Here is a 27,983-nt window from a genome sequence, read left to right as displayed (position 1 = left end):
AGGATATGGCAAGTTCAGTAGTTTTCACATACCGTATGGGCCCAACTTAAGAAAGAATCTTTACTGCTGAAGATTAATGCTGTTTACTGACGGAGCTTATATTAAACTTTCGTTTACAAAAGGCCATTTTCTTCCCTCACGGGAATACACTACAATCTCTACAACTGATTTACAGAGAGCAGAAGGCAAGTAAAATACAGTAGAGGCAAAATGTTAGAATAGGGGCACAGGTTAAGGGTCGCACCCACCGCGTCGCACGCTCCACGGAAAAACTAGTTTTGTGTGCAATGTGCGCCAGTGGTGTTACACCTTTACGTTAAACTTCTTCGGGTGACACTCTTTCCCGGCCCGGATAATACCGACCCTGTTTCTCGTGTACACAAATAACAGGCCGGTATTTCCATGTCGGTGTTAATCGGGCCGGGAAAGAGTGTCACCCACTTCTTCCAATGATACATTATAACTTTGATTAAGCAATTTGTACAGCACTGTTATTTGAAAATAACCCAACATCAGTATTTATAAAAGTTATGATTAAAAAAACTAAGCCTTAAGATTAGTGATTCAAAATGCCATTTTCGCAGTGTAAGTAGGTAATTTATAATTTTTATCATTACTTAGAACAAAAGGAATAGAAATGTGACATGACTGAAACAAAAACCACGAGGCGATTATCGGTCTGTTAAACTATATTTATTAGTTTTCGAGGCTCAGTAGAGTTAAAACACAGTAACAAGGAAGAAGCAAAGCGGCCAGCATCGACTATTGAAGTAAATACAAATAATAAGGCTTCGTACGCACTTTGCGGTTCGCCTGAGAAAGAGACTGCGTAATTAACCTTTTGGACGCCAACGACTCATCGACCGCAGGTTCCACGCCAACGACACGTCCATTACTTCAATGCAAAAGCAACCTTCGTTCAATTGTGTTAAGGTTCAATTTTAGGCATTGCAGTATAGAAGCCTGGCGTACGGGTGATGTCTTTTGTTATTGACGTGGCGGCGAAAAGGTTTAACCGCATAGTGCGCACGTAGCCTAACATTTCTTTTCCTTTTGATATTAAGTTCTGCAATTAATACATGACCAACGGAATCTGAATATTTCAACACCACATATAGTATATATTTGGAGACACGGCATAAGCTTTTATCATTAGTGTATTAAGGAGCTATAAGTATTTACACATTAGAAAGATTTAACATCGTGGGCACGTTTAAATTGTCGATGCCATGTTAAGGACTGAAAAAAGTTCATTTCATAACATTTCATTCAGCAGTTATTTAACTTGTAAAAGTTTACCTTCTAAATCGTAATAGTAAAATAGTTGATGATTTTAACTTGAATACGTATTTGGAAAAAAAAAACCTTAACTCGGTAAAAATAATAATAGTGAAAATGTAAGATGAATGCACAAGACTGGAATGCATATGATTTTTACAGCGCAATTTCTGAATCAATAGATTTGACTCATCACATCAATCAGGTTTGGATTCTCATAACATAAGCGTTGCTGCCCAGACATTTTTAAATTGACTGTACAGAACCGGCAAGAAGTGTATTTTGGACAATCCACAACATTTTACAATTACGCTCACACAGTTGCCAACAAATATGTTTACGCGTAACACTTAAAATTGATAAACATGCGTCTAAAAAAATATTTGTGCTATTCAAAATAAATCGCGTCATTTATTGTTAAAAGGTTCCACATCGGTACATGACGCTGTTCCACTAATTCGACTATCGTACTGTGTTTGAAATACATAGTATGAAGTATGTCAACATGAAAATAATAATATACCTACCACGATTTTGCCGGTCCGTAAAAAAATAAAAAAGCACCAGAAGAGTTAGTAGCTTCGAGACATTGGGTTCATAAAAATATTATATTATTTGGACCAGGAGTTCCCAAACTATTTTTGAGCCTGTTTCGCCTAACGGGCTGACGTTCGCAATCGCATTCACAATCTCTTTCTTCCCTCGTCTTATACCGTGAAAGAAAGAAGTGGTGATTCCATGTGTGTTATGTTAGTTAGACAATAAGGCCTTTGTATACGGCGCACCTTTGGTCTTTGGCATTGGCCTATTATTAGCATATTTTCACAAAAAATATAAAAAATATAACCCCCTGTTTTTAAACTCTCCAATAAGTTCCTGTTATTTTATGCGACAGAGCTGGTGAAACCGGGGGGTAAAACTTAATATTTTGTAAAGACATGCTAATAAATAAATGTACAAGCCGATGGCAATAGGCTATTGGATCGGAATGACTGGCGCCACTGTGGCAAGTATTTTAAGAACCCCTACATAAACAATGACGAGTGGGACATGACTTTAACACTTGATCTATCTTATGTTACTTTGTGCCATTTACTTAAAACTGTATTGAGTAATAGTTATTAGTCCGCGATTGGAATATTCATGGAAACTATCTCATTTCATACACATTTGGACCTAAGTATGTGGCATAATCAGTTCTATTCTGATCGCGGTTTAATAATGGTACGATCTAAAAACAGACGTGAGCTAAAAAGAACCTCTGGCTTGATTTTTACCGTTTTTGCGAATATTTTTAAATCTAAACCTAATTGGACCAAATAAAATCTTTATAAGAACACATTTATTCTATTTCCCGCGGTTTAAATTATTAAAAGATGGACTGAAGGATAAGCCTTAAGATATTTAAATGTGGTATCCCTTTTCGTCAATCTGACCAAAATAAAGGGCTCATGTGTAAGGACCTCGGGTAGGTCCGAAACTGTCGTGCCCTTTCTCAGCATACAAAATAAACTAAGGTTAGTTACCTACTTAAAAAAGTTCCGAGCCATTTGACTGTAAATCACTGGTTAAAAACAAACCTTTCTTAACTGTTCTAATTAATTTCATTTCTTCAAAATCTTCAGGTAAACATTGCGTAGGAACACCCCAGAATACCCCTATTTTGGGTGTCTTACACTAATTACATTTATGTAGTGAAAGCCACACTCGTCGGTCACTAAACCTATGGCAACATAACTTAGGTTCCTGCACAGTTTGTAAAATACACGGCTGGCCACCCGACACTGTCTGCGAGTAGCGTTGTAGCGTTTCTTCAATGTACTGCCAACCTGAGGACAAGAAAATGCGCCATAATAATGTAGCGTCGATTCCAATATGTTTGGGCTTACGCTAGCTGGCGCGGGTGCAGGTAAAATACGTCGCACGCGACGCGTGCAGTTAGCGCTGCTCATGCTCATACTATTTTTCAATAGACGTCCACCCACTTGTGAAATTTTCCAAAAATTTCAGAGATCTTTTCCGACTTTTTGGAGACTTCCCGCAACTTGCAAATCTGTAGTACTGAATCACAGTAAATCGCAGGTAAGTAGGGAGATTAGGAACTCCTGGCGTGTTAGCAGGGCGGCGCCAGGCAGTACATGTGCTCTTGTGGGGGTGGTGGAGTACTCACCACTCACCAGGTGTTCAGTGTTCACTTGGTGTGGAACTGCTGTATGCAGAGCGCGCACGACCAGGAGCCCTCGGGCGGCGTCTCCAGCGGCGGGACCAGACAGTACATGTGGTAGCCGCGGTCGCAGTCGTCGCAGAACAGCAGCTGGTCCTGGAACACGGCACCAAACATTCAACAATACACTCTTATCGAGGTATTTGACACCATCTTACTAATACAAATGCTCAGGTTTATTAGCACCTTATAGTTAGTGGAATTGCATAGTAATTATGCGGTCACGCTGATGTGAAGACGTTTTGCTGTTTGAAACAAGTTCGGCAGCCACATTAGGTGAACGAAGTGTAATAGGGAATATGCATTGAACACAAATTTTCTCCTCAATAATTTACATAATAGAAAACTGGAAAATAAAACAAATGACGGAAAAATCATCAATATCTGTTGAAAAAATAAAAATAAGCAAGATAAAAATTAAATTTAGTAGGTATGAACTTTCTATGGCAGTCGCGTAGCGTATGACGTCAAAGCCTAAGACGGATCTCTGTCTCGTTCATATATTCTTGCTTATTTAATATATTTAAAAAAATCTTTTACTACTCGGTTAGTTAATCAATGAAGATATATTTGAACAAATAAAAAAAAATGTTTACTGATTACCTATTGTTGCACTATAGTAATCGCAAAATGTCGCTCGCTGCACGCGTGGTCATAAAACGTGTTTTGCATAGTGTTGTGCTCGCGTAACATAGTAAGTAATGCACGAGTTTGCGCTTCAAAACAATTAGATTAGAAGATGATCAAAGAAATAAGGGTCACTCTTATTATTTATTTATTATAATTAGCAATAATTAATCAATCATTATTATTTGTTTTTTGTTTACAATAAAAATAAATTAATTTCTTATAATAATGAAGGCACATAAAAAAATACTTATTATCAGATTTTAATTTTGTAAACATTTACCGATAAGATATTGATACGCGCGTTGAGCTTTACTGCGCGTTGCCATAAGATCCATAAGTGCGAGTGAACGCGCGATATGCTCCACTGTGCTCGTACTTTTTATTGCCTCGCGTGCACCGTATTGCGTTGCGATTAGTATAGTAGCCGTGGTACATACGTCGTTGTCGCTGGTCCCGCAGACGGAGCAGCACTTGCACTCGATGCACTGCCAGCGGTACTTGCGCACCGTCACTATCATGTTCTTGGTGAACTGCAGGCACGTCGGGTGACCTGCGCACACGCACACATCATTATCACGTCTATGTCAGGGCATTAACGAGCATGACAGCACGGCCAAAGATATTCTTAACATTTTCAACGCTACCTGTCGCGATGTACACGATGATTTAATCGGTTATCATGTACCAATTTTTCTAATTCAGTAATTGATTGTGATCACAATTAAGTTACACTTACATGAAACCGCAGACTTTTAATCTTTTACTTTTAAAACGAGCAATTCTTGTATATTTATATATTTTGGGAATCTCGGAAACGGCTCCATGATTTCGATGAAATTTGCTATGTCAGGATTTTCGGGGGCGAACAATCGATCTAGCTTGGTCTCAATTCGATTCGAGTTTTAGCCCGAACGAAGCTCGGCCGCCCAGGTACTAATAATATGATTATGGTATACACGTTGGTGAAGTTGTTACAAGTCTTGAGTCGCACGTAATCTTTTTTCTTTGATATTTCTTATTTCGAAAATAACTTTCAAAGAAATTCTTTGTACTCTACTAATGTTTTTGGCTATGAACTTACAACCTCTTTCAGAAGCGTAGCCGAGTGCAGTCTTTCAAATATAAAACTTCGCATTGAAAAAATCGTTAACTGTGGCTTAATTGGCGGAGCGTGGCAGGGACCGACGTCTAATTAATTAAGTATATCTTTGACTGTGCTAATGTCAGATTGATGGGATAGTATTTCATATTGATTCAAGTTTTTATAGCGTTCATTAATATTACGTTACGTTGTTAGTCTCGTGCTTTAAGCAATTACTATTATAATGTGGCAGCTGTTCATAAATATTTGCACAACTACGATTATAATATAACGAAACAAGTTGACAAGAGATGTTTTTTTTTTCATTTACGGTGTTGACAAGATTTTTCAAGTAAACAATCTATTATTTTTTTAGGAATGTAAGTATGTATGATCGATTACACATAACATATTATAATTAGCTATTAAATTCACTAGTTGTAAGGCACATGATATTTCTTACCTTGTTTCAACTCTCGGTCAATCTTCAATGTTGGAACAACAATTCAATAATTAATATTAAAGGCAATGAGGGTATAATATTATGTGCCGAACAATAGTGAAACAACACGGGTAACACGACACTAAAAATATATACGAACAAATCGATATCTCATATACAATAAGTATCAAACAATGATGTATGGAAGTGCACACATTTATTCACTATTCTTCAGCACAATGCATAAAATAAAAACAAAAAGCCAATTTTTATGTTTTTAAATTCATACAATTTAATGTTATAAAAATCCGCTCGTACAAAGAAAAAGTATCGACGCGACGGCGCTACCACTCTTACACTAATAAAATAGCTATTTTGGTAAAAATGTGAACGAAGCAAACTATAGTAAATAACAAACAATCTTTCACAAACGCGACTATGCACTTCCGTACTTGCATTTAAGATACTTTGGAATAGAATCTAGCCAATAAGAACTAAAATACAGAATTTAATAAAAAATAAATGTAACCATAACATAGTTGGCACTTATGCGTTAACAAACTCGAACTCACAAAAGTCAAGGCCCAAACACTAACGCTTAGTTCCATTTCAAACGAGAAGGCGAAGATGACAAAAACAGTATTATAATGTTTTTCACTAAATTATACTTTTTACTGTTGAACTAAAATAAAGTATACCATATACTAAGCAAACAATGAGTCAGTGCAGCATAGTCACAATAGTGGTGTTTCAAAACGAATCTGCCAATGTAAATTTAATAAAATTTATCTATTTTAATTTTATTTTTGATTCTAACGCAGTCTATAAGGCCTTTAAAAATGATACTAAATTGATAAGTTGTGCGAGAAGCACCCAAAAATTTGTTTTTAAAACAAGAAAGGAAGAAAAAACTGTATTTTTTCTAAAATACTGTTTTTTCCCTTCTCAGACCAAAATATACTTTATTTCTTAAAAAAGTTGGCAACCCTAGTCATGACATGATTTACTTTAAAACCGTGGACTCCCACATAAATAAGACAGAAACTAAAATTATAAACAAGCCATTCATTTTATAACATACTGTCCCAGCGTTTGATGCCTATCCCAACTGATGAAAGTGCAAGAGGTCAAAGGGGTAACTTAAAAAAATAAAATAAAAAATATCGCTAGATGGCGCTAGTTTCGTGAGGTTCGTTTGAATACTCTTGCTTGCGAAGGTTTAATTAGTTATAAACCAATCCCAAACGTGACACAAATGTCAAAGTTGCCAGACGGACTTCACGATACTACAATGCTTTCATTCTAGCACAGTGCGGGTGACACCTGATGCGCCGTTTCGTTTTACTAAAAAAAAAGTTGCTGCGGTCTACATATATGGAAGTATAGGTATTTCAGTTGTAGCCTGAATATAATTGGCTTAAAATATTTGAACATAAATTTAACCTATCACATTTTTATAATCAATTAATAAAATTCCAAGCAAAATTAAATGAAGAAATGTTATATGCATTAGTAACGTAACACCACAGACTCGTTTAGTGATGGGGCCTAATGGATCTTAAGTTATATCGGTACTTATTAATTGGTAAGTAACGAACATTCTTGCAAACTCCGTTTAGCCTTACTTAACCTTTGGTATGCCGTGTTCCGGGTCCGTACCCGGCCCCGCCCCCAATGTAATGTGTACATTAATTATGATTAAGATTTTAAATTATGAGTTTTATCGACTCAAGTTTCGACACTTTCACTCTCATATTGACAGCAGTCACCCGCACCATGCTAGAATGAAAGCACTGTAGCGCCAACTAGCCTGCTGCAGAAACCGTCATTGTTGCCATAAGCAAACACTTTGGCTATACAAGACTAGGACAATTGGCAGATTATTTTAAAACAAGAAATGTAACTGTGCCTATCAGAAGTGTGGCTTGAATCTGAAGGATGATGACAGTAACGTCAGATGCGAAAAAAAAGAAAAAGAAAAGTAATACTCAAAACAATAAAAATCAATATGATACCTACCATGAAAAATAAAAAATCCAAGTCCTAGATCTTATTTCGATTCGCATCCACGCTCGTTCTAATTTCCTTAAGCGCTATCTATTGTTCTAAATAAAACTAAGCGTTAGTCTAAATCCAGATACCTAAAACCTTGCTGCTCGTGGAAAGTCCATACCATAGAGAATAATAGACGCTATATTTTTGTCGCAGCTACTGGTAGATTTTAGGGACGTGGAAAAGGTCGGTATTGGCCAACAAACAACCAACCAGAGCTAAATAAAAATTAAATTAGATAGTTATCACAAAAAAAAAACATTAAAATTTGCAAATACTGGCAAGTTTGCTCGATCAAGACCGATCCATGTCACATTCGGCCTAAATTGGCTCACTTATAATTAAATATAGCATTCACTGCATGCCAAGATTTAACTCTCTGATATCAATTGAAAGTAACAAAACATTTCTTTAAAGAAAACAGTTTTTTAAGATCTCTCCATCGGTTCATGCCCACTTAAAACGAAAAAAAAAAGGTAAGTATAAATAACTACCAAATTGAGGTAGAACTATGAAACGTCTGTCAAATTGTCGACGTTTCCACAAAGTTCACTTTGGTTGAGTTTGAGCCATGTTTGAGAGTCAAAAACCCATCTGGACCATCTTTTTGACAGTTGGAATAGATATCAATCACAACAGCTGGCCCAATCCTGAAGAAGTTCACTACACCAGTTGTTGAAACTCCAACTACCTACTCCAACTCAACCAGGGTGACCCAACTGAATATTGAAGCTACATTGTGGAAGACGCTTAAAACAATAGAGTCTCCATCAATGAGGCATATATATCTAAGCCAAAAATAATAATTGAACATTCTGATTCATGAATAAACACTCCATAACAAAGCCATATCAATATGATAGTATTATCCGCTTCATCTCCAATAACAAGCATTTGATTTCTCCAACTATTTTTATAGACAACGAAAGTGATACTTGTCATTTGCCAAGCCACGGCAACTTGAGTCATGGCTCAAACGGGACACAAAACAAACAGTACCAAGTTACAAGAGCACATTTAAAAAGGTACGAGACATATGTACAACATTCAATAACATTAATTTAATCGTAAAAAGGACTGGTGTACTTAAAGGGTCTATATCGGATGGCATACAATTATTAGTCCTATCGCTGTGTCGCATAACGTCTTTTGTCCTAATAACGTATGACATACACTTTGTTCCGCATATTTTTGATTGTCCGAAATTTTTGCTCCTATTATCGTTTGTCCTAAATATTATTTGTCCTATCGTTTGATGTGGCTAAGATTCAACTGTCGAATGATTGATGTGCATAATTGTTATTGTTATATTAGTATTGTAGTAGGGATCGTTAAGTGATGACAAAAAAAGAACCTTCTAACCTAACCTATCCGAGTCGGGGTGCCCCGGAAGGTCTTGCTCGCTCGCTTCAACATTTATGGGTTTTAGGTTTTATGTTAGGAATATTATGCTTTAGGTAATTAGATTTTAGAGTTATCAATATTAGGACTAACTTGCTTTAGGACTTTAAATGAGTATGCGCAAAAAATATTAGGACAAACGAGTAGTATGCCATTCAACAGTATGCCAAAAATTTTTAGGGCAAAAAACGTTATGCGATACGACAGGCACCCGGTACTTAAAATATTGATTAATATTGTTTTTAAATATGCCCAGAAACTAAAATACATAATATATCTTCGACTTACTATTAATATAATATAAGCTACATGATATATTTTGCAAATAAAAATTATAACATTCATTACCATAGTTGTCAAAAATCTTAACATTGATTATTATAATTATTTATATCTAAAATTTATATTAAAACAAAACAAATTACTCTAGAGGAATGATATAATATATTTTAATTTATAACATCAAGTTAGTCTTTCGTTGAAACCAAACGCTTAGGATTTAAGTAAATTTTCGTATTAAATCTTTGGGTTAAAATATAGAATCTATTTTATTCTATAACAATATTAGTGCACTTTGGATATTGCTGTGTAAAGGCACTTCGCTAAGCTCTTAAAATATATTGTACAAAACAAATCATGTTATATATTTTATTTTTAAACAACACAAAATAAATGGGTCTTCGACAACGGCGCGTTAGCTAATAGACATCTGGAAAAAAATCTCGCTAGCGCGTCGCTGCCATATCACTCTGATAATGCCCTGCTAGTTGTCTTGCGGCAGTAAATATCAGTTATTATTTGGCAATACCGGTTTATCTAACTTTAAACGATTTCACTTACAATTCGAGTAACATTTAAAGTCATAACTAAAGAGTCGAGTAATATATAACTGACTTTCATAAATATAATTAAATTTGATTTTTATAGACTAATGTTTTACAGATAAAAGGTATACAAAAATCAAGTTTAGCGGTTTTGAGTCAACAAAAACCAGCCCCATTTAAATACGCCAGAATATTTAAAGGTGTTCAAAATTATTTCAACACTTTAAAAATTAAATCACCTTATTTGCTCTATTATTATGTGTAATGTAAGTGACTACAGCACGAAAAGTCGTACAAATATAATGCATAATTATGCAGCATAATGTATTTCCAACGGGTAAAGTCGAACTCAATCGGAATACGACGGTACTCGAGTTGTCAATCAATTAAGCTAGAAACACACTGACGCCGGAGGCGGGGCGGCGCGGCGCGGAGGCGGTACCGGTTGTAATATTCGAGCTAACATGAAATAGAGCACACAGAATACCGCGCCACGCTTATTTCCCGCGCGGTATTCTGTGTGCTCTATTTCATGTTAGCTCGAATATTACAACCGGTACCGCCTCCGCGCCGCGCCGCCCCGCCCCGCCACCGCTCTCTTGTGTGTTTCAAGATTTATTGTATGAAATGAGACAAATTATTAAATGACAGAAATTAAATGACTGAAGTGTCAAATGTCAAAACGGCTGTACAGTACGATTACTTGGAGTTAACACTTGACAGATGGGCGTGCCTCAGTCAATTTTCAACTTTGAGGTCATACAAATAAAATAGTTTTTACATAATCTGTAAACGTGGGTAGCGGTATACTAAAAATGGCTTTATTTGTATGACGTCAAAGTTGAAAATTGACTTAAGGCACGCCCATCTGTCAAGTGTTAACTCGAATTAATCAAACTGTACAAGGGGTACTTAAGTATTAAGCTAATTGAGAGAGCACGATAAACACGAACTTTTCCGATAAAATACGATGGAATACCATTACGCACTACATTTGTATCGTGTAGACTCAACGGACTCAAACGATCTATTTTCAAATCTACATTGATGACTACATGACTCAAAACGACTACACTCAACAGACTCAATTGTCGGGACGTAGTTATGCAAACAGGATCCAACCCACACTTCCCTCAAAGTTGAGATACTCTATCGGGTTGATAGTAGGTGCATTTTAGTAACTTGTTGCATACATATCTCAATTTCGGGGAAAGTGTGGGTTGGTTCCTGTTTGCATAACTACATCCCTTCACTATATAAAAACTTGGAAAACTAACGCGTGCACTTCCATTTTGGCGCGGTGACTAGATAAGCTAGGTAATGAAAATTTGGCATACGGGCAGTACATAAGCGAAGCCACTAACTACTAAATGTAAATAAGATCTATGATTTGGCTATTTCGCCGACAAACCAAGGCACATGCACGAACAAGAGTACATCCTAGGAGTTTCACACTTTCCAGCCACATATTTGTATGTAAATGTTAAAAAGAATACTTTAATCAAGATAAAAAAGCGCTACATTTTAATTTTTTTTCGGTCTATGGCAATGAGGGTTCCTGTGATAGAAAACTTTGAAATTTGGTCACTTTCGACAAGACGGCAACGTCAAACGGACCTCACGATGTTAACGCCATCTAGCGATATTTCTCTTCAGAAAACCCTCATGGATAACTATGAAACGAACAATCATTTACAGTGAAATAGTTCCTCATGTAACTAAAGTGAAACCCCTAGATCACACTCTGATACCAGTAAGTCTTAGTATACAACAGATAACATGTTAAAATATTTGGCATCCATCGTCACAATAGAAATTGATTTAAATGGCAACACTAGCATCACATTTGTTTAATGTTTACCAAAGACGAGAATAACATAGACTTATAAATAATTTCATCTATGAAAATGTTTCTAAATTAAATTAATCTATTGAGAGTACGAATTTTGGAATGTATGGGATGAGACAAGTTTTAAATAGATGACGCTTGATGAATAAAAACCTCTTTGGTTAGCAGCAATAGAGTACCACTTGTGATGTTACTTTTGTGACCCACACAAGAATAATACTCGAAAAAAACCGGTGCAACTAAAAAAAAATAAGTATCAACTTCGCCCAGTTTAACTATATTTACTTAAAATGTCTTCTACAGAACGTATATTACACAAGTATTGAGATTGGTCCCAAAGTTCTATTCCTGGAGCTACAGAAAAAAGTAGTTTAATTTAGTCAAAAATTAAATGACTTAGCGAGTGGGAGTAATCTACCGCAGATCTCTGGGCGAAGAGGGAGGGGACACAGGATAGCCTCCATAGACATCGTTGAACTCTAGTAACCTCGTCTGCGTGGCGAAGTTGTCGAAAGCATCAGCGGGATATGACATGGAGTTGATGATTTCGACGTAGCCGTTCAGTTTGATGTTGTGTCTGTGGGCGTCGGCGGCGCGCCGCTTACCTGATCGGCCGCAGTCCGAGCAGCTGACTAGTTCCTCGGGGGTGCCGGTCTTTTTGTTCTCGCGGTCGTCGCCGAGACAGAAGTCGCAGTAGGGGGAGGGCGACGCCTGCGGGCAGAACGGGGACTCAGTTGTTGTTAAATGGGTGGATCAACTATTTACAACCAAGAGCGCAGCCTAAGGTATCGCCAATATTTGGAACAATTATATTTTTTCTTTTAGAAATATAAATTTTACTCGCAAATGTGATGAAAAACATTGTATGTCGCTCGGGCGGTACTAGGATTACGAACATCGACTCATTAAAGCCCTCAGTCTTCGACTTCGGGCTTCTAATAGACTTTCGTTCGGAATTCCTTATTTACCGCCCTTAAGACACAATGTGCTATTTGTTGTTTTTCTGTCCCGTCAGCGAGGCGACAAAAGAATTACATTAAGATTGGTTTTTTGGATTTTTTTTATATTTTTTATTTCAATTCCAAATTTTTACTTTTACGGTCATCCCGTAAAACCTAAATTGAAAAAATAAACTGAAATATAGATGCACAGAAAAACCAGAAAATAAGACCAGCACTGGGAATCGAACCCAGCAGTGGTGTAGCGGTATAGCACGTGGCACGGAATGCCGAGGACCTGGGTTTGACTCCCAGTGCTGGTCTTATTTTTCTGTGCATCTATATTTCAGTTTGTATTTTCACAAGAATTACAGTTTAATAGAAGAAATGTTGTGTCACATTATACTAACATGCTTATTAGATGGCCAATTATAGAAGGGGCCTGAAACTACCACAAAATGCATGTTTGGCAAATTTTAATCCTATAAACTTGCCAATGTGGATCGGAATTATTTCCAAATATCCCTGTCCATAATATAATCACAAATTTTATACATTTACCTTAACGACGCCCTCTTTGAGCTTGGGCTGCGCGGCGACGGCGGCTGCGGCGGCTACGGCGGCCGAGGTGGCAGCTGCGGCCGGGCGGGGGCGGGGGCGGGGGCGGCGGGGGCGGCGGGAACGGCAGCGGGCGCGGCGGGGTGCGGCGCCAGCGCCGAGTCCGAGGAGCTGGTGTCGGCAGACGCGGGCCGCGGCGGCGGCGACGGGCGGCGCGGCGCGCCCGCTGGCTTGGCTTCTGAAGCGGAAGGCCAACTTGAGCAGTGCTCGCGGAGCGTACTGACTCAACGAACTGATTCACGGTCCAGTATGTATCAGAGACGAACGGATTTCCCAAATCCTGCTAGTATTACAAATTGATGGGTCTCTGACTCGCATTATGAAATTTTATTAAACTGGAATACCTACTGTAGGATGTGTATCTAAATAGTTATTCGAATTTCGTAAAATTTCTTAGACGAGGTTGCGTCAGAGATGCGTCGAAATGCGAAAGTTTGTGTGTGTGTTTGTTACTATTTGACGCTAAAATGGCCAGACGGATTCGGATGAAGTTACCTACCAACTATCTAAATTCAACTGAATCTGTTGGCTCTGGCATTCCATTAAGGACACTTTTTCTTTGCAAATATTAAAAGTATTCTTAATTATTTACTGGGAAGAACAAAGAATATTGTTTTATTTATTTGTTGTATGTGATTGATTGGATTACTTTTATTTTTCGAAATTTAAAGCACATCTGTAATGCTTGAAATTTTTTGTTGATCAATAAATAAATAAAAAAAAAACCATGTACATTGGAGTGAACATAAGTAAGACCGGGCTTCATTCTCTCTCACTAATAACTCCGTATCTCTCGAGTAAACATAAATGAACCGTGAAAAATGTAACCGAGCAAACTCGCGAGATTTTAAGCATTGACACCATTACGCTGACACACCGTAAATAACTAGTACACAGTCAGCAAGTTTTGAGCAACGGTATGGTAGAACCTTTAAGCAAGTGATTTGGCATCAAATGGAAACCAATGCGGTTACCTCGCGAGATTGTTATAGTAGTCAGTACGCTGCTATATTACGGCATAGTAAATTTAGGTACATACATACATATAATAAATGTATTATAGTTATGAGAAGACGCTACCACGCTGCAAGTCACTAGCTAAGCTCAGTGTTTAAATCGTACTTTGTGCCTTAAAACGCCTGTAATCGACTCCGATTTTATTATTTCTACTAAATACCCCATTTTGATATAAGTGTTAACCAAATAAATATCTACATAAAGAATAACTTCTTTGTGCCCGATCTGCAATCATGCCATATCTGACTAAAATAATTATCATCGTAAAGACCCCCCACCCTCCCGGCATGAAACACCCCCCTCCCGCTGCATTAAGCTTAGCAACTAATTGACCCTAAACACACGCAATCTAACCACAATGACATCCTATCTCACTTTAACTAAACGAGAGCCTATCCCAGTTCTATCCGCCGCAGTATCAACCGGACTACAATAGAAGGACAGCTCGAACGATATCCCTTCCTGCCTCAACAAGTCCCTAAGTGACTATACTCTATTCAAGTTACCGTTCTAGCAATGGAAGAACAAAGCTGCGCCGTAACCAATCACGTTAGGCTACGGACGCACTACGCGGTTAATCATGCGGTTTGAGCGCGCCGTCTCTCTCTCCAGTGATACTTTAAAGAGGGACGACACGCTAAAACGGCGCGGCTAACCGCTTAGTGCGTACGTAGCCTTAGAAATCCCGCTAAAGCAGCAGAATCTAATTAACGGCGTAATCGGCGGCTATATTCCCACAGTACTACACTTCTGTATTTTAGCAATAGAAACGAGGTATTTGACATGTCTTTTTTCAATCATCATCATCATCCCAGCCCATGTATGTCCCACTGCTGGGCAATGGTCTTTTCTCAGAATTCGGGAGAGCCGTGGTTCCCACGCGGGCCCAGTGCGGATTGGGAACTTACTTTTTAAAAATACTTTCAAAAACACGTAACAAACAGCAAGTACAGTCACCAACACCAATATGTGACGCAACAAAGCGAGCATAAATATCTGATACGACTCTATTTCTAGTGCCGGTAGGACGTGTCAGATGTTTTTGCATATTCCGCTGAGGCAGATATTAATGCAGGTGACTTTTTTTTTTAAAGTGTTTATTCACAACTAGTCTAGATTGCTAACTCATTTCTATTACTAAAAAAACCAAGTACAGCTCGTTAACTCGAACAGAGTACAATAGACTTGCTGAACTAAGTGTTCCCTCGGCTCGCCGCTGACTAACCTGCAGCGGGAGCTCCTCCGGGATTATTCAAGAATGTCACGTAACTGTCTTGGTATTCGTTAGTGGGCGCGGGCGGCGCGGGCGGCGTGTGCGCGCCGGCGCGGCTGTCGCGGGAGTCGCCGTCGCTCGTGGCCGCCGCCGTCTCCTTGTGCGTGTGCGTGAAGTGGTACGTGAGGCCCGGCCGCGTCTTGTATTTGGCGCCGCATACTGTTGGACAGAGTAGCCTCGTTTAGTAACATGTGACGCTTATGTTGGTTCAAATATTCCAAATGTAACGTTGAACGATATAATAAACAAGTAAACAAAACTTCAAGTCAATTCGACTACTAGAAGTGGGTCAAATTTAGCTTTCAATATTTGACCTATACTAATATGGCAAGTTAAATAAAAGCTTGTAAAAAGCAAGGACCTAGTGTATTTGGCTCTTAAGGCGGGTCCAACAAAAAAAAAAGTTGAGCCAGTCACACGAACTACGCTAGTAAAATATTTTTTGTCGCTAGTTTAGAATGTACTGGATAAAGATTTCGTTACAAATTTCTGGACTTACTCGATTTTAAGAAGAGGGAGTAAGAGGTCGACGGCGAATACAAACCAGACATAACTAAAAACTCGGTCAACCCATTTCATATCTACTATCAGAGATCCGAGGTGGTAACGTGTTGTAGTAGTTTACGTTAATAAATATAGACCAAATACTCCGTAATACAGCTAAAACAACTGTTGGGTTTATCGATTCCTACCATTATTGCAACAGTTAATTAAATACATATTTCATTAACAAATATTAACATCTACTTACCGTACGTAGTGCCTCCATCTGCCTTTTAGTTCACTAGTTGAATTACCTCAGTCATTTGTGTTGTCAATATTATAATAAAGGGTGGGGCCCACGTCATCAGAACAGATCATAGAGGAGGCACCACGACGGCATTCGGCGTTACAAACACATCATTTATATTCCAGTAATTATCCGTCATCAATCAATACCTTTACGACAAATAACATGACGCAAGAACGCACTTTAAAAATATCACGTTTCTACGACACCAATTTCAATTGGAGTGATAATTTGAAACTGGAATTTTATAAATTAAACTGTTATCATTGCGTTCTTGTATAATGTTATTTGCTAGAGAGCCGGCTCGTCGTGATTTATCTATGGTCAGTTCTAGAGGACGCAGGCCGTAGGGGTGCATTTGATTGATGACTTCAAATCAATGGATCTGCCAGACGGCTCACAATTTCGAGGCACTGCCCGCACTATCGCCAAAGTAGATAATCATTACCAAAACAGCACAAGATCCAAACTTGGAGTCCAATCAAAACATTAGAAACATCAAACGTACATTGGATACTTTTATTTCTTACTCAACATAAATATTCTTGTATAAATTCATAACAATCTTTGGGTGCTAATAATAGTTTGGATCTAAAAAGTTCCCTAATACTTTACTGCACTTCTTTATAAATAGATTAAATAGGTTGTTAACCGAACACATCCAAAACGTTAGTTGCTAGTTATGTATTGTAAGAGAATAAGAAAAACGTTTTAAAAAGTAAATCGATTCGTATGATGTAAATTCACTATCTACAAACTATAATAAAAGTCAAATATTGATTTAATTAAAAAAATTCAACAAGTCGAGCATAAGGTCCAAAACACACTTTAACCCGTCGAGCGACCAACGACTTTATTGGCTAATTTTGAATAGGTACCCTATGTTAAAAGGTGATCGAAACTAGTAAAAAAATTGGCAAATCATGAATAATAACTATAATAAGTTACGCGCCACACTGGCCCGCGGGGCGTCCGACGGGTCAAACTTTACAAATAGCATTCAACTATATATATTTTAACCTTTTAACCGGCAGTCGATTTAATTTTTTTCCATGTATAATGGAACCACAGGAGCAAAGCTGAGACGTACCTAATCCGACCAATAACATTAATGTAAATCTAAGTTTTCCTTCGTTCCCCTTGTAATGAAGTATCTGGGCGAATCGAAAAACTCATAGACACGCGTTTTTCCAGAGATGAAACCAAAATAAGTCGATTGTTCCTCCCTCCCGCTAAATCGATTGTTCTTTCCTTCCGCCCTTGAAAACCTTCACATGGCGAATTTCATCGCAATCGTTAGGGTCATTTCCGAAATACATACTTATACGAGATTTACTAGTTTAATCCCCTATTTCACCATCCATTGATTAAATTTATTTGACGGATAAATGTGATGCCGTCTCTGTTTATTTTGTTCGAATAGACGGAGACGGCATAAAATTAATCCATTGAATAAAATTAATCAATGGGTGGTGAAACAGCACCTAAAAGTAGTTGATACGACGTGGATTTAAAGTAATGTGATTGGTCGATTCGACAAATTTCCGTTCCATGTATACGGAAGCAGAATTTCGCCTCCAGAATATAAGAGTTCTTAGCTAAATGCAAAGACCAGTGAAAAAGTTTCCACTTATGAAGTCCTCTCAGCCGTAAGATATTTTTGGGTCGATCAACTTTTTCTTTAGACCAAGAGACAACAGTGACAGAGTTTCTTAAAAAAACTGTTATGATAATGTGCTTAGGAGATTGTCCATTAAATAATGGGCTTCTAACTACTACAATAATGTACGCTCTATGAATTATAACCACAGAAAACATGGAGAAACTCATGGTTTAAAAGAGTTGCCCCCTGGGGACGTAACCATGGCAACGCGGTACAAGGAAAAGCTGATCGACCCTTTTACACGTGACACAAGACATCAACCACTGTCAAAAACCATGATTAAAATTCCTAGTTCTAATACGAAAGATGAAATAAATAATCTATCACAGACACATGAGTCAAACAATCCAAACCGATGAGTGCACGATGATATTAGGTACTAGAAAAAATTGTGATTAAAATTGTGATTCTCATAAGATCCCATTTAGAATAATGATAGAGCTACGATTGGCCTAAGACATCAAAAACAAATGACAGAACACGCATATTTCTTTACGTCTAAATACAATAGTAAAATGTAATGACGCATAATCAGCATTTGCTATTGCCACAAAACTTACAGATGTTGACCATGTATTTATGCGTGACCATTTCATTCATAACTGTCATTCTAGTTTTTTTCTTAGACTTAACAGTTATAATTAATTAGTTTGGATTGTAGAAATATAACTATTTCACAGATGCCAGTACATTTCGTCGATTTTTCCAACAGTCAAGTGCAAAAATATCTATCTATTCGAACCACTCAAAAATATGTACGGCCTTATTACGTCGGAATAAGACTCTGTGGTACATATTTTTCAAACTTTGAATAAGTACATATTTTTACACTTGACCGTACACTATTGATCACAAAACATTTACTATACAACCGTAAAGTATAATTATGCTTAAAATATTGCTTTTTGTACCGTAGCGTAGGTCAACCGTAGCCCTTTACAATCTATAATAAAAACATAACCCTATACTAGCCTACACAATATTCCAACAGTACAATATCCCTACAACCGATTCGTACAAAATATAATTACGTGGCAGTGTAACTTCATTTTATATTTTATTTATTTTAATTGGTGTCACGAGTTCCGATCTGTCACATTAACATTTATATACGTGTTATACAAATTTTGCACTTTCGGTTATTTTTTTAATTGACGCTAAGGGCACTGGCACATTGGCGAGCGCGAATGTGGAAGAGCCCTTATGAAAAAGAACATTAGCTACGTTTAAAATACTACAATAAATACTTTATTTTAATTTAAATGCATGATAAAATAAAAAAAAAAGTTAAAATTAATGTGCAGTCCCTCAAGGATCGTAAATCTTAACAGGTGATCTAAAATGTCTCTAAAATTACTAAATAGCTGCTAGTAAAATATGCCCATTAGTTTTACAATTAAATCGAATATTTTAAAACATTGATAAAATAAGACTTCCATTCTTGAAATTTTATTGGTTGGGTCCTAGTCTGAAGCGGTTTAACTAGTTTCCTTTGTGTTACGAAAATCTAAGGATAGTGTCCTTAGGTTGAGATTTTTTGTTGATGGACATATTGTTGGTCAATTTTCGTAACACGGGGAAACGGCGGTAGAAACGCTGCAGAGCCCCGACCATTTTAAGTTCCTAATAATGCTGTGAAAGATTTTCACAACCAAATTATACTCTGACCAGAAATACACATATCAAAATTTACTAAGGATCAATCAAATACCTATTAATTCTTTTACGCATTTGATCCTTACGCTGTGGCCCTATTCTACGAAGTGCGAAATTCGAACTTCGTATCTTGTCATCCTGCTGACGCTAATATTATTTAATACGAGAGTGAGAGGGACGGTGCAATACGAACTTCGATTTTCGAATTTCATAGCTTCGATTGCGAACTGCGGCGCGTAATCGAAGCTACGTAGCGAGTTTTATTTTGTCAATGAATACCAGAAGTTCTGTAATTTCCACGATATAGTGAAGTAGATCATATTTCTGGTAAAGGTATATTAAATAATAATTATAGGCCTTAAAACATTACGATATAAAGCGTACAACGGACACTAGAACATTCAAATACAGATCACACAATTGATTAGAAGTCATAGAATAAATAAAGAAATTGCCAAGAGATTCACTTTGACTACAACTATATCATACACATACATATACACAACAATAAAAGGCATGTTTGCGACTCAATCTACACTGATCGACTTTACTTATTATTGTGTGCCAATAGCATTTGAATAGTCTATTTAAAGGTGTACTGCCGTTTGGGCAAAATATTTTTCACCAAATTTCACTTCCCAAAAAACTTATCGCAGTAGTTTCATTTACATTTAGCATTTTCTTCATTTGGTCAAATTATCATTTGGCACAATTTTACATTGTCAAGTTTTATTATGACAAACGTTTTCTTTTGGCTAATATTTTATTCCAAAAAAATGATTGTTCAATATGCCACTTCGCACACGAACCAACCACAAAAACCAACTGCTACCAGAAAAGTAGGTTAGGTTAGTTTAGAACTGCGTCCCCCACAGAAACGAACTATGCCATGCATTATTTTGGGAGGAGTACTTTATGCCAAACGATACATTTGACTAAATAATACTTGGTAATATGAAACATGACTAAGAAATTATTTAAGAAACAATAATTTGCCAACAAAAAAAATTACTAACTGTAAAATTGCGATAAGTTGTTTTTGCAAATGTTTTTTTGGGATGTGATACTTTGGGAAAAGTTTTTTGCTCATACATTAGTAATCCCTATCTAAAAAAATTGCAACGTCTAAAGGCATGCATCCTTGATGACAAGTTTTTAAATACAATGCCAAAGCATATTATGATAATGACACAAAAGAGTCTAATTTTTGTCCTCATTGATAAAAAAAGTATATGAAAACTGGACAACTCCGTTAAAATAATATTGTATTCCAGAAAAACGGGAATACCTTAAAATCATTAGTTAAATTGACACACAATAATATCCAAAAATTAAAGACATTATTGCACGCCCGAGTCTTTAAAATTACAACTACAGTACTCATTTGGCCCTGCGCTATTAACCTACGAGTTGCTTAATTATTCTGATATATTCATAAAGATAATTTAGCTAGGGCTACCCTACTTCGCTGGACAAGAATGATATGACCATGCCTTAAACATAGCATAGGAGTGGGGAGTGTATTTAGTCGCACAGTTTTTAAAAATCATATCATAATGTTATCTTTGATAGAATGTTTTCCCCATTGAAACCTGAAAAGTCTACAGGTTTTTTTTATAACAACTCTGAACAATTAATAGATTCGTAGAAAAAAATAATTATAACAAATATAACGTTATGTATGACTTTCAACAATTATGCGACCCGATATGGACTTATTCGAACTTCCCAGGTGTCTACTTCCAACTGTCCCTCGAACGCACATGTGAGTCAATCAGTGCTCTAATGCCGAGAATACACACACATAAACAACGAACAAGTACTTGTTACATGTGTGTAAACATATTAAAGCAACTGCAAGTAATTAGAACTCGATCCTATTTACTAAGCGACAAGTAACCTACACAAACTAAGAATTCACTAATTCTTGCCGCTTATCGAGTGGCGTGAACAGTCGCGTCAAGTAAAAATTCATAGTAAACAAATTGTATTAGTGTCATTCTCCTACAACAATGTGTAAACGGCTACTTGAAAATTTTCAATCTTCAATTAAATGCCTAAACATTAACACTAATGAATGACAAATATTAAGCTCATGTAAATCAAGTACTAAACGCATATAAACGTTCGTAATGATTTATAGTAACATACGATCTCACAGTAACGTCCAAGACAATGGGCAAAGTTCTCGAAATGTATGAAGGCTTACGTGCGTTCAAGGCACTGTTTGAACGGTAAAAGAACACTCCTACTTTACTAGTGCCCCAGTAATTTATAAGTGATTTACGATCACATATTGGATATATCATTCTTGTAAGCTTCCTTAACAGTGCCGCAAGAGGCAATTAGGGTGTTCCTCTCGCTCCGATTCACCTAATATGAGCGAGAAGACAATAGAACGCCTCAACTCAGCGTCATCTATACACGGATGTGAATCTTACGATAAACTTATTATAAACAATGGAAAAACCCATCAAATCCCGATACTAACATAATATTTTGAATCATTATACACATAGGAAGTTAACATTTGACACCATTCTGTATTCGAGAATATAGATATACAAACAGATCCACATCCGTCCTTAATTATTGTATAGCTAGGGAAGCTCAGGTCCTTTTATGTATTTTGTATGCTTATTAATTTCACTATTGAGCAATTAATGATTCTAGCTGAGGTAACTGCAACCAGTTAAAATCCAGTAAGCAATCTACATACCAACGCATTGAATTTACACTGACCTACGCACTCTCAATTCTTTTGTCAATTAAACAAAATACGATGAAGACAAAGCCAGTTAAAGTGCCGCGTGACGTCACCACGTGCCACACTTTGGGACGGCGTATCGTCATGGCCCCCACTCCCAAACTTTGACCCAAATTCTACCCACGAAACTACCCAATCATCGCAGCCTATGTTAGGGCTTCAGCGTATACGTAGATTAGTTACTGATTTACATTGTGTTGCAAATCTAGTCTATGTATCTAAGATTTAACATCGGATATAAGGTGCATTAAAATGATCCAGCTTTGAATTCAGTACACGCTCAGTTATAATAAATTGCCGTATGAGGCACAAGAAGAGAAAAAAGCTGAAAAATCAAAGTCTAAACACAACATATCACACCGGATATAGCCATTCCTTTCTACCAAACGGTATCAAATGATGGATAGAAAAGAGATATCAAATATACGTAATTGAACCAACCTCAGTATCTCATTTAACTTCCAGTATAATACCCTAAACTGTATGGCAAAAGAAACCCCACAAATTCAGCTAAACATTGATTTCGTATCAAAATACTGTCCTCTCATCACTGAACTACAGATAAGTTTGAACAGCTCTGTGGATATGATTAATACCACAAAAGGGACTTATCACGATATATTGCTAGAGTACCCTAAACTTCAGTCTGGTCGAAATGTGGAAATAATTTTAAGTCCCAAGTGAGATGGTATTAACAGTTAATGAAAATCGCGAAGTTTAAAATACATATTATAATTTCTGTGGATATGTCCCATCTCTACGCAGTAGCAGGGCGGGTCCAAAGTCTCATTTATCTATGCATTTTCTTACGGGAATGTTTAAATTCGACGTTTTTAGTCCATTTAGTTATATTCTAGGATAAAGTGAGCACTATAAATCGATACTCTGCTGCATAAAGTCTGTTTTATTTACAAGGGAATGAACTAGTTTGTTGTAAATGCTGATACGTGAGGCGACTGAACACACTCAATCGGATTGATGGTCTAGAATAGGGTTCAAATTCAGATTATAATAAGAATGGACCTGAAATTCATATTTCAAGCAAGTCATTTGCTAACAAATTACTTGTAAGTCAGGGATGTCTACAGTCCACTAGTTCAAAGGTCCAGATTTTATGTCTAAAATGAAATTCAAGAACAAAAATAGCCCGTTATTACCCATACTTTGATAATGCTTTCTCACTCATTGGAGAATAATAATCTGCTACTTGCAAAATCTACTTTTTTTTATAAGTAGCATCATAACGAGGTAACGCCATACAAAATCTATGGGAGAATCGTGTTTTGCCAGCTTATATAAAGAACGTCAGTTGATTGCTGGTACAATCAGCAGCAGAAGTAGACTAGCAGTTGTGTGGCTCAAAATGCTCTAAGCACTCTCTTATTTATTACCTTAGCAGTAGTATCGGGTGTAGATCATTTTGAGCACTGTAACCACTCATCAATTTCTGCTGCTGATCATTCCTATTAAACACCTGCTGAAATCTGAATTAATTTTAAGACACTTGTGTATGTGCCTGCCTATGAAGACTGAGCTTAACATTTTTTCTTGAATTTCATATCATATAATTCATCAGATTGACAGTTGGTTGGACCTGAGCTGTAAGGCGGGGCGAGACTAGTGTCTCCTGCGTCCGGACTTACGTTCACATCCAAAGGGCTTGTCCCCTTCCCCGGGGACCTCGTACGGTAGGGTCGCTTGCGCGGCGCGCTTGCGGCCGCGGCCCTGAGAACAGATACAGTTTTATTAACCCTTTGAACGTCAAGAACACCTAAACGTGTGTGCGGTCGTGCCGACCACTCCAGCAACCAACGCCTAAAGTGTACTTCGATCATGAACATACATCGTTATCGCGGAATGAGCATGAATTAAATCTTTTTTCAATCTTATTTTTTATATTTATCACAACCCAGCAATGCGAGATTTGTCATTTTCGATAACGTAACAGTGCTTGGCGTGTGACTAGTCACTTTATTCAAACATGAAAGCGTTCAAAGGGTTAACTGTGTCCTAGCACTCAAATATTAAAGTTAAAAATAATAATACGTTAAAGCGAGTGAAGTCACTTTTAACCCTTAAAAAGGTAGAGGCGATTTAGCGACCACATGCATACTTGTAAATTCAATCTTATTGTATGAATATTTATATCCATTGTAATTTTTGAAAATACTACTAGGTTTAAAAATATCCTTTGTCAGGTATGTATTCAATAGCTGCTTTTGATTCTCTGGTAGTATGCTCCAATAAATGGGGCCTTATTAAGGGTTAAAGTTAAAAAAATACATACATAAACATAACATACTCATAACAGCCAAATTATCTAGTATTTTGGCTTTGACTGTGCGTGAGTTTGGCTGTGTAATGGGGGGGACTATGTCTAACAGTGGATATCCTACGGTTGATATTATGATTAGTGATCAGAAGCATTTTATGTCAATTTGATGACGAAATTATAACATGGACATGACTATTTAATTCCTTGCACAATTTTTTTACCTACTAAAAATGTATGTTTTTTTTTATTGAGTTACTATCAAGGTTTTAACATTTCTATTACCTATGATACGATTATGAAGCACAGGCCACTTGTAATTATCTATCGAACAAATGAGTTTACGTCAACTCATGTCTTGTACTTGTCTCATTGACGTTCCTATCATTATTTTATACATATACATATACTATATCAAATTAAATTCAGTTAATTTTTAAGAATGTGTGGTTTTATTTTGAAGAACACGGACTTACACATATTAGTCATTACTATTCATTATGTAGGACATCAAAGTGACAAAATGCTTCCGATGGCCGATCACTAATTATGATGATGATGGTGATTTGTACGAGTACTCACTGCGCGACCCCGTTTAGCGGGCGTGTCCTCGGGCTGCGACTTGCGCGTGCGGCCGCCGCGCGAGCCCGGCCCGGTGGGCGTGGCGCCGCCGCGCCGCTTGCGCCGGTTGGCGTACGTGTCGTCGAAATAGTCCTCGTCTGACTCGGGGTCCGGATCCTCGCCGGTTTCCATCTCGTCCATTACCAGTTCGTCGTAGAACCATTCCTGGAGAAAGCGGAGGTCTATACACCAGAAATCTCTGACTTTCACTTACTCATAATTCTCAGGCGAATCACATTGTCTCTATACCTACTTAACCTAAGTAATAAATATTTATATGGTGGGTCATATCTATTGTGGTGGGTACTTTTTGAGGATATGACATATAGACATGCATGACATAGACATACACACTATGAAATAAAACAACTCTCACAACAAATCATTCTCAGAATTGGGATCAATCATACTTTTTTTTTGCCATACCTTGGGATCATCCTTAGTAGCAGTCTGTGAGCCGTCTCTGCTGTCTTCGGCAGCCATTGCCTCTCCAGGTATACCAGAGCTGTTCTCACCCTCGCCAGTAATGTCTGCCAGATCTGATGCACCACTCCAGCCCCACCGAGTGGAAGCCATTGTGAGGTACTGACGCCGAGCTTTGCGCCATCTGAAGAATTAAATAGTATATTTTACCAGTAGCTCCCAGTAGCTGAATCATGGTAGTTTTTAGGGCTCCATACCCAAAGAGTATAAACGGTATCCCTATTACTGAGACTTCACTGTCCATCTGTCACCAGGCTGTAATCTCATGAACCAAGATAAATTAGACAGTTGAATTTTTTACATATTATGTGGCCGCTATAACAACAAATAGTAAAAACAGAATAAAATAAATATTAAAGGGGGCTCCCATAACTCCCTGCAAACGTGTTTTTTTAGCCAATGTCAAATGTTATATAGATAGTATGGAATCCTTTGTGCACAAGTCAGACTCGCACTTGGCTGTTTTTTTATTCTATTTCAGTAAACAAAGCTAAAGGACATGATCTAGAAAGGGTAGAGAAAAATAATTAGTCATTTTAAAAACCTAGCCCTGTGTGAATGGTAGCAGAGTCCCTTGTATGTTTTTTTTTTTTTTTATTCGACTGGATGGCAAACAAGCAAGTGGGTCTCCTGATGGTAAGAGATCACCACTGCCCATAGACACCTGCAACACCAGGGGGATTGCAGATGCGTTGCCAACCTAGAGGCCTAAGATGGGATACCTCGTGCCAGTAATTTCACCGGCTATCTTACTCTCCATGCCGAAACACAACAGTGCAAGCACTGCTGCTTCACGGCAGGATTAGCGAGAAAGATGGTGGTAGCAATCCGGGCGGACCTTGCACAAGGTCCTACCACCTGCAAAATCCCATGAATTTGACAATTATGCTCCAAAGACATTACAGACTGTATTGTATGGGGTCCTATCATAGTAAGAAGAGGCTTGTGCAGAGGAGAGGGACGTATATAGGCTGGGAGGATGATAGATAGCCCTAATTTTATTTTGGTTGTTCTGCACGAAGAAATAAATGGGCGTTTTTCCAGTACTTGTAGTTGTATAAGTGATTTACTATGACACAAGTTTTTATCTAAATCTGACCAGCATTGACTGGTAATGGTCAAGAAAGTTTCTGATCATAAAATAAGAGGACAGTTACACAATCACTAATTTTTGTGTCTTGATGTCTTGAAAAGGTAAAGCTATTCCATCATATTGTATACTCTACCTTTGTGCAGGATATGTGTACACTTGGCCCTCTCTTGTGCCGGGCATTCGCTGTTTTCTGCTCATAAACAGATTGCAGTGACTTTGAGCGACGCCTGCAAACAAAATTATATTCTCATTCGCCCTCTCACGCTAATAACTGAAGCGATAAGATCGATGGTAACAAAACATACAATGCTAAATCAATAACTTACCAGTCTGGGTGTCGATAAATGGCATTCGCATCCTCCGTTCCGCACATAATCGTGAATTGAATGTTGATGAGTTCTCTATAATTTCTTTGTAACCAGGATCACTGAGAAAACTAAAACAGAAGAAAAGGTCTCATTGTAATAACATTGAAAATTAGTGGTAGTCTTAATAATACAGTAATAAATATTTTTTCTGTGCAGTATGCATGAGTTTTTTCAATAATTCAGACAGTAAAAAAGGAATTACCTCTCAATTTTTGCTAAATTCGCTGGATTCACGATCTGAATCTCGGCGGCCGCCATTTTAGCAGACGCTGGATTGACAGTCAGTCCTTGGAAACTTGGAATGACGTAGCGGCGCTGCGCTAGTAGCAGGCCAATAGCAGGCACTGGCACACACAGCACTACGAAACACGAAACTCGAAGTTCGTGTCGTGCGGTCTCTCTCGCTCTCGTATTAAATAGTATAAGTGTCAGAGGGACCGCACGACACGAACTTCGAGTTTCGTAGTAGCCCTGCAGATTCCAGATAGTTGTATAATTTCGTCGCTACTTTGAAAAAAGCTGGTATCTTAAAATCGATGATCTTTCCGAGTGAATTTAATGATCATTGCTTTAAGGGTCAAATTTGCTGACGTATTGATTTGAGATACGAGATTTTTTCAAAGTAGTGACGATTTGTTTCATT

The 27,983-nt window shown here is 37.5% G+C and overlaps 1 protein-coding gene across 1 annotated transcript; it reads right to left on the bottom strand.

Moving 5' to 3' along the window:
* Nucleotides 1-27,662, bottom strand: LOC141441824 (zinc finger protein ubi-d4-like). The gene is given in 13 exon segments (XM_074106710.1): nt 1-3,107; nt 3,449-3,598; nt 4,570-4,682; nt 12,387-12,492; nt 13,281-13,346; nt 13,349-13,515; nt 15,580-15,786; nt 24,147-24,228; nt 25,358-25,561; nt 25,823-26,003; nt 27,106-27,199; nt 27,299-27,408; nt 27,543-27,662. Coding segments are annotated over 12 exon segments (1,515 nt in total). The 5' UTR covers nt 27,599-27,662; the 3' UTR covers nt 1-3,107; nt 3,449-3,469.
* Between the last annotated feature and the right edge of the window lie 321 nt (nt 27,663-27,983).

This window comes from Choristoneura fumiferana, chromosome 24 (genome assembly GCF_025370935.1).
Source record: "Choristoneura fumiferana chromosome 24, NRCan_CFum_1, whole genome shotgun sequence".
NCBI lineage: Eukaryota > Metazoa > Arthropoda > Insecta > Lepidoptera > Tortricidae > Choristoneura > Choristoneura fumiferana.
This window is presented reverse-complemented; position numbering and strand designations above follow the sequence as displayed.